At 41.2% G+C, this 8,488-nt stretch overlaps 1 protein-coding gene across 1 annotated transcript; it reads right to left on the bottom strand.

Annotated features, from left to right (window-relative positions):
- Positions 1 to 400: 400 nt before the first annotated feature.
- TXNDC15 (thioredoxin domain containing 15) lies at positions 401 to 8,104 on the bottom strand. The gene is made up of 4 exons (XM_006753543.2): positions 7,119 to 8,104; positions 5,021 to 5,184; positions 3,023 to 3,153; positions 401 to 1,166 (listed from the first exon to the last, which is right to left on the bottom strand). Exons 1-4 carry the CDS (start codon positions 7,587 to 7,589, stop codon positions 970 to 972), a joined length of 963 nt encoding a protein of 320 aa, XP_006753606.1. The 5' UTR covers positions 7,590 to 8,104; the 3' UTR covers positions 401 to 969.
- Positions 8,105 to 8,488: the final 384 nt, after the last annotated feature.

Raw genomic sequence — 8,488 nt, forward strand, 5'->3', positions numbered from 1 at the left:
TCAATAAAAATATTTTTATTAAGTAAATAAAATACAAACCATCAGTATAAAAGTAATGTATCATCATGTGATCAGTTGTCGTATCTGAATTTAAGGGACCTTTTAAAAATAGCTTTTCAAAAAGTTTGTATAAATGACATGTTACTTGTTTTCTATATATGTCCTAAAACTAGACTAGAATAAACTTGTGGGCAAGAATAGTGTTTTATATTTCTTTTGGCTCTCACTAAACCTAGCACAGTGCTAACATTTTAAGGTTCAATTAATGCATGCTGGTTAGATAACTATGACTAAAATTAAGTTATGCTTTAGCACAGAACTGTTACTAAAGGAGCTTCAGTTATGATAATAACATTGACTTTTTCCTAATAGCTGCCTTACCCAGAAAAAACTTCTTAAGCCACTTAAAATTCTTTTAGTGAAATTAGAGGTCACAAACAACAGGATATTTAACTCTTATTTTCCCATTAGTTGCTACTTATAAGGTCATACTTATCAATTCTAGTTTATTCTTTCTGTAACAATACTTTCCTGCTTAAAGTCTGAGAGAGAAACTGCAAATGAACAGAAAACCAACCTCTTAGACATATAAGAAATCGAGCGTTTTCTAATCTGAAAGTCCTATTTCTGCCTTCCATATACTGTAGTAAGCAGATTGTCATTCTACTCATTATTCCACTAAAATACATCTTCACATTTCAAACTGGATTATTTCCTTAAAATACTGAATTATGTTCAAATAGTAAAAACAAGAATGGTGAATTCTACTGAGTATTTTTATATTTGCTTATTGCAATACCAGTTAAAACACCAGTTTATAAATTTTTTTACACATTTAACAGTTCAACAAATGCATGATTCTTTGAAGTTGTAAATCAACTCTTCACTTGAGAAGATGTATGAAATTGCAGCATTAATTTCTGAAATGAAGGATTGAAATTCCTCTTTCCAACTTCCTTCAGTCCATCTCTACTCCACATGTTCCTGCTCTTGTCCTGGAATTAGCCACCGAATGCTCTCAGTTCGAATAGTAGCATACATAATAAAACTAATTAAAAAGAATAAGGAAAATACAAGCAACCAGTCCACGCTTTTTATCGAAGTGCTGGGAAGAGGGCCTATTTGGTCAGCTTGAGTTACCACCACATTTTTCTTGGCTTCTATACCTGTGAGAGAAAATAATTATTTCAAATTAGATAGAAAACATACCCGCTACAGATCTTTCTGAAGTATTTTGCATGGTATGCAAATGACATACAGCATTAAACAACACTGGTAATATATCTGGGATGGGTTTCAACTGTCGGTATAATTTGTAACTTGCCTTTCTCCCTACCACATCATAGGAACAGGAATCCATGCCGCTGTTCCAAGCTAAAACACTAGAATTTCTGTGAGCTCATCAGGGCTTTCGAAACCAAAGTCCAACAAGTAACTAGTAAAGCTACTCTCAGGAGTCTAAAGAAGGTTTTCACATGTTAAGTAATGCAAAATTCAAAATGCTTCTAAATAAATGTAGTAAAAGAATTGTTAGCACAAATAACAACTGGGATCGGTGATTACCGATTTTATTGGTATCCTCAGTTTTATAGGAGCACTGAATAAAATAGCCCCCTTTCTCCATAGCAATCTGAATGACAAGACTTGAAATAGCTAACCATCTGGTAACAGGCCTTCTTCTCCTATGAGGTCACTCGGCTCTTTGTTATTTGGTATTAGATATAAGTAATTACATACAACTTAATATATATGGAAGGCATGTTATAATTTGTATTTATTTTCAGGGAATATACTTCAAGAAGAAGATGGATGCTCATTATTGAGATGTTAAAGCTTTTGAGGAATAGACTTTTCCAATGAAGGAAATTTCTTCAATATACAAGACCATCTGGTTTGGCAAATATTAAGGAATTAAAATAGCATCCGCAAATGGATTAATAAATGGAATACTACACAGCAACAAAAAACATAACCATACACAACAGTACAGATGAATCCCACAGATACAAAAGTGAGTGAAGCCCTAGCCGGTCTGGCTCAGTGGATAGAGCATCAGCCTGCGCAGACTGAAGGGTCCCGGGTTGGATTCTGGTCAAGGGCACATGCCCAGGTTGCAGGCTCGATCTCCAGTGGGGGGCATACAGGAGGCAGCTGATCAGTGATTCTCTCTCATCAATGATATTTCAATCTCCCTTCCTCTCTGAAATCAATAAAAAAAATATTTTTACTAGTAAAAATTGAGTGAAATAAGCCAGATACAAACAATCTAGACTCTGTCTCCATTAATATAAAACTCAACAACAGGTAATAGCAGCCTGTGTTCAGAGTCAAGATGGTGGTTATCCACAGGGAGGGCAGGAGCAGTGCTGCTGAAGCGGGGCTGGTGATACTCTTTCTGGATCTGAGGACTGTTACCCAAGGTGTTCACTTTGCGAAAATTCATCACCCAGTTCACTACGGACTGATGCATATTTCTGTGTAAATATTACACTCAAATGAAAAATGAATTTAAAAAGGAATCTACAGGTGTATGATATGTGAATTCTATCTCAATAAAGTTGTCCTATTTTTATTGATTTCAGAGAAGAAGGGAGAGGGAGAGAGAGAAACATCAGTGATAAGAGAACATCATTGATTGGCTGCCTCTTGCATGCCCCCTACTGGGGATCGAGCCCACAACCCTACTGGGGATCAAGCCTGCAACCCGGGCATATGCCCTTGACCGGAATCAAACCCGGGACTCTTCAGTCCACAGGCCAACGCTCTATCCACTGAGCCAAACCGGCTAGGGCTGTCCTTTTAAAAAAATAAAAGATATATTTAATCATATTAAAATTACCTATTCAAGTTATGATTGTTACTGATTGAGAGATATTTAACAGGCACATACAAGTTTATTAGAAGTTTTACATCTCAAAGCAATCTTGAATCCTCCACTTAAGGGTGGTAGCAGATCGGAACCCACAGAAGGCACATACCCCCAGCCATAAAATGTCTTCTACAGCTTATTATTTTTACATACCTGTCTGGTTAAAAATGAAGATTTTGAGTGTTTCCAATGTTCGGTCTGTATGATTAAATCTAGCCATTGGTTTAGCTCCTTGAAATAACAAGATGTTAGGAACAGCTACAGTGCCAAACCTGGTGGAAAGGCTACAAGAAAAAGACAGAAACCTGAATTAATAGTGGGTTTTCTCACACAGTTACCACATGAGAATGGATGGCAATAAATGAGATCGGATCGGTCTTGTGTGGAGGTTTCTGATATTCAAACTCCAGACTTGTAGTTGTTTCTGACCACCTTCCTTATGGGTCACGGTTGGGGGCATTTCTGTTCTGCTGAGGTGCTTGCTATTACAATATGGAACTACACGTGACACAATCACTCCACTATGTGAGTTCCTAACTGCCAGATCAAAAAATTCTAACTCACGGGCAAAAACACACTGCGTCAATTTACTTGACAGAAGACATTTCACACTCTCCAGAGTGCCTACCTCCATCTCTCATAAGGATCCAACTTATGGTAAGCAATTACTTTGGGAAAGTTGGCACAAAGGAATCAATGATCTAACAAACACACCAGGAAGTTCACAATTAGGGCAGGGTGCTTGGGAAGTAACATGACCTGTGTGGTTTTGTTTCACCTTTACACAATACAGAACAATGGTAGGAGCTCCGAATCAAAACGTTCTGGGTTCAAGGCTCAGTTCTGTCAGTGAACCAAGTAATCTGTGTAACCTGCAGACTACTAAACCTCTTTAAACTTCAGTTTCCCCCATTAGCAATATTGGATAATCAGAATTTTTTTCTTTTGTAAACATGCTTTAACTTAAATATTAATATATGAGACAAACTCATGTCCCACACCACCATATATTAAAAACAAGTATCCTTTATTCTTCATAATTAAGACACCATATCAGACACTGAGAAGAATGCATGGAAATGAAGGAACAAAGCAGGTGACAAAAGCCTGCAGGGGGATAGGGATCATGGTACCAGATCTAAAACCAAGAGTACTGAGCAGGTGCTAGAGCAGCCCTGCCAGCCTGGAGGCGGTGGAGGGCCCAGTCAAAGCTGGACGTTGACCTGGACTGTCCTTCCCATCAATCTGTTCTCTTAGGCTAGGCCACTTCGATATTTCCCCGAAGCCCTTGTGAGAATTACTAATTTGTTGGGCAATTTCTTTCTTCATAAACAGTTTCAGGGAAACATTGGCAGTTACCTTACCTACACCAAAACTCAATGGAGCACAAATTAAGTTTTACTCAACTTCAATTTTACACCAACTCAACCATCATCCAGCCTTTCCAAATTCTTTCACACACAACACTTTCTTGTGACCTGCTAAGGAACATCTGATTTAGAGGATGAGGAGCATGCAGTTTATAACCCAAGCATAGTCATAGCACTTAGGGGATTTATATACTACCTGAACAATGTTCTCAGTAACTTATTGAACATTTTAAAAAGACACCCACTGAACAATATTAAAAAATAAAATAAAACAATGTTAAATATCATTTTAAAGGGCTAAGCTAATTACTGAATTAATTTATTGAATGTCTACTAAGGCATATTCAGGCAAAAATAAATGTAAGAGGGAAAGGGAGAAAAGAAATTCTAAGTAGACACAAAATGGGGGTGCCAAGAGTTAGGCTGTCAGGGTGGGGACCTAAACTGCAGATGAAAGTCACAAAGGAAGATCTTACTTGTGACTAATTTTGCTAATTCGTTCTGGCCAGGATCCTAGGAAGTCCTCCGGCCCCTGCACTGCCACCACACAGAGAGCTGTCCTTCCTCAAAAGGGACCTCCATACAGTGGGCCATCAATTTCCTCAGCCAGTCGACATTCCTCACTCGCACTCACACTTGCCTTTCCCTTCCTTCAATCCCTCTAAAAAGCTCATGCCTGCCTCCTCTGCATTTCACTTAATTATCACCTCCAAACAACTGCCAAAGGGATTGTCTCATTGGGATGAGACAGAAACATGGAAACCCAACGAAGGGAAGATACCTGCTATGCTGAGATGCATCCAGGGCCAAAAAATGAAGAGCTGGAAATGCCCGGGGCAGAGAATTAAAATGAGGGGCCAAGCTGGCAGAAAATCGGCACCAAGGGGTATAAAACAGGACTAGCGTGCAGTCACTACCATTGGGGTTTAGAAAATCCATAAGGTCCTACGGTAAAAGAAACAAGTGTTAAAGTCAGCAGTAAATGTACGTTTTTCTGGAAGGATACCCAAGAAGCAGGAAAAGAAGGTAGGGGGAGGGGGAGGAGGAAAACTGTAGTATATCCCCTTAAAACCTTTTGGATTTTGAATCATAAGCATTCATCAATCAGCAGAAAAGTACTATCAAATAACAAGTTATACACTTTCCTTTAAGCTTTCTCAACATTACTATAGAGCAATTTTCATAATTTAACCATTCAATACTGGGTACTCACAGGGTATAGGCCACTGTCCTAACCTTTGATTGGGCATCTCACACACACTAATGGCATTGTGATCTCAGACCCAAACTATCATCCCAGCAGATCCCAGTCTGTACTGAGCAGTTGTATCAATGTATTTGGCCAAAGGTTAGTTCAAGTCAAAAGTGCACCATTTCTGCCACCACCCAAACTCTGACTGTTTAAAACTGCTCTCTCCTGGTAGTGTGTGTGACACCTATGAGACAAGTCCCACAGAGCTCAGGCACGGTGTTTACCAGGCACTGAGGGGCGGGTGTGAGGCCAGCACTGAGCCTGCACTTGGAGGGGCTACGTGTGTTCAACATATCATACGTGCCCTCATTTAAAAGAGGCAATAACAGCCCTAGCTGTTTGGCTCACTGGTTAGAGCTTTGGCCTGCAGACGAAAGGGTTGTGGGTTTGATTCCGGTCAAGGGCATGTACTCTAGTTGCAGGGTTGATCCCTGGCCCAGGTTGGGGCGCATGCAAGAGGCAACCAGTTGATGTATCACTCGCGTATCAATGCTCTGTCTCTCCCCCATCCCTTCCATTCACTCTAAAAATCAATGGAAAAAATATCCTTAGGTGAGGATTAAAAAAAAAAAAAAAAGAAGTAATCACAGCTTTCAGAGCTCAGACTTCTCTGCATTCATGCTGCCATCTGACATAAAGCCATCCTACAGAAACTATCCCACAAAAAGTTATCAGGCTTTATTCAAGTATTTTCTTTGGAATCACTATTTATCTAACTAGCTGGAAAAACATGGCTGGGTTTGGGACAATTGTTTCAGCAGTCACTCAAGAGTAAACACTGGATTCATACTCTTTGGAGGAAAAACTTTCCTCAATATAACATATTTCCCAGGGGCACCACTAATCTAAACAATGCTAAATTACAATTTTAACAATTCAGATTATTTTTCACAATTCAGTTTTTTTTTAAGAGAGAGAGAGAAGGGAGAGGGAGAGGGAGAGAGAGATAGAACTATCGATGAGAGAGAAACATTGATCAGCTAGCTACCTCCTGGGGATCAAGCCTACAACCCAGGCATGTGTCTGACTGGGAATCGAACCCTGACCTCCTGGCTCATGGTTGACGCTCAACCACGGAGCCACACTGGCCAGGCTATAATTCAGACTTTTTAAGCGGCTTCTGTTATGATTCTGATGTCTACTAGGATTTTTATCATGGTGACTGGTGGTGAGACTACTCCAAGGATGATTAGGTTGACATTGCCTTAAAGCATAATGGACACTAGTTATATCCATTCTCACTGATGCTGCCACTGCACACTATCCTACTTACAATATGATCAAAATTACCATCTGAAAGTTGATAAAGTCTTGAATCAAAAAATCGATGTGCAAAAAATAAAAATAAAATAAAAAATAGCCAAAACCGGTTTGGCTCAGTGGATAGAGCGTCAGCCTGCGGACTGAAAGGTCCTGGGTTTGATTCCGGTCAAGGGCAGGTACCTGGGTTGTGGGCACGTCCCCAGTAGGAGATGTGCAGGAGGCAGCTGGTCGATATTTCTCTCTCATCGATGTTTCTGACTCTCTATCTCTCTCCCTTCCTCTCTGTAAAAAATCAATAAAATATATTTTTTTAAAAAAATAGATGTGCCAAAAAGAAGAAAAGTACGAAGTCATTGTTTCTTACCTGTGACATATTTAAAATTTTCAGGGTGAAATTTTCTAGCCCAGTGACGTTTCTCTCCTCACAGTTGACCTTAGGGGATTTCTGGCTATCAGTGTGATTGGAGTCCTCAGTGGGGGCCGGGTCAGCTTCCACTGCTTCTGGCTCCGTGTAATCCTCCTCTTCTCTGTCCGGGATGTTGGCTCCAGCGCTGTCCAGAGAAAAGAGGCTCTCCGGGAGGTGGCATGGTGAGTCTGCCTTCCTTCCAGCCCTACAGGTGCCACTGCTGGGCTCGGAGCTCGGTTTGTCTTCGGCTTCCCCAGGAATCACAGACAGCATCACCATGTGGTTGCCCTCGGTGTCCAGCCCCAGCACTGCATCGGCTTCTTCTGCTGACGTGTCCAGGACCACTGGGCCATGTGAAGGCTCCTCTTCACTCATGTATACAGTCCCCATCTGGAGAGCAGGGGCAGGCTGCTCCTCCCCTGACCACATGTGACCACTTTCCTCTGCAACTAAAACATGCCAGCATGTTCACAGTCACATTTGACTTCCAAAAAAATGAACCCCAAAGAATTACAGTTCTCCTCAAATATGAAATGTTCCCATACAGAGAAAAAAGCTATCCTTCCCATTAAACTATCAGAGGGCCCCACCATTCTCCAGGTCATGAAGAAGGTCTCAAGAAGGTACTAGATTAATGAATGCCAAACAAATAAGTAGATAAATACATAGCATCAAGCAAAAATGGCTGCTTGCCATGTGAATTATAAGCAAAAAACTTTAATAATGGATTTACGGAAGATGCTACTATGGTAAAGCATCTTTGCACACATTATGACAGTTATGTGAGATAGGCAGGACAAGGGTTATTACCCCCTCTTAACAGATGACCACCTGAGGCACAGAGTGGTTCAGCATAATGCCCAAGGGCTCATAGCCAGCAAGCAGTGGAGCCAGGTCTCAGAGCACCCACAAGCGCAGGAGCAGCAGCAGGGAGAAAAGGAGAACTCTCCTCCCACTTTGGAGCCACTAGGTAGGGCTTGAGCAAAATACTCAGATACGGAGAGTCCTGGGCAGTCTTATATGTCCATTTAGCAATCTGCACGCACCTCTGTAACAAGACTTCTGCTCTCCAACTCTCATTACCTCGACAACAGCTGCCAGACTCTGTGCTAGGCACGGACTAGGGGAAACAAATGAGCCTAGCTGCACTCGCACAAGCTCACCGTGTGGCTGGGGAGTCACCAGCTGGGTAATGAACTCTGCCAAGCCACCAGCATGCCACTAGGTTATGAACGACCAATTAGCTACGGAGCTGGGAGGGGTCTGGGAGCTTCTAAGGCAGTGGTTCTCAACCTTCCTAATGCCGTGACCCTTTAATACAGTTCCTC

Source organism: Myotis davidii, unplaced genomic scaffold, assembly GCF_000327345.1.
Source record: "Myotis davidii unplaced genomic scaffold, ASM32734v1 scaffold471, whole genome shotgun sequence".
In the NCBI taxonomy this organism is placed as follows: Eukaryota; Metazoa; Chordata; class Mammalia; order Chiroptera; family Vespertilionidae; genus Myotis; species Myotis davidii.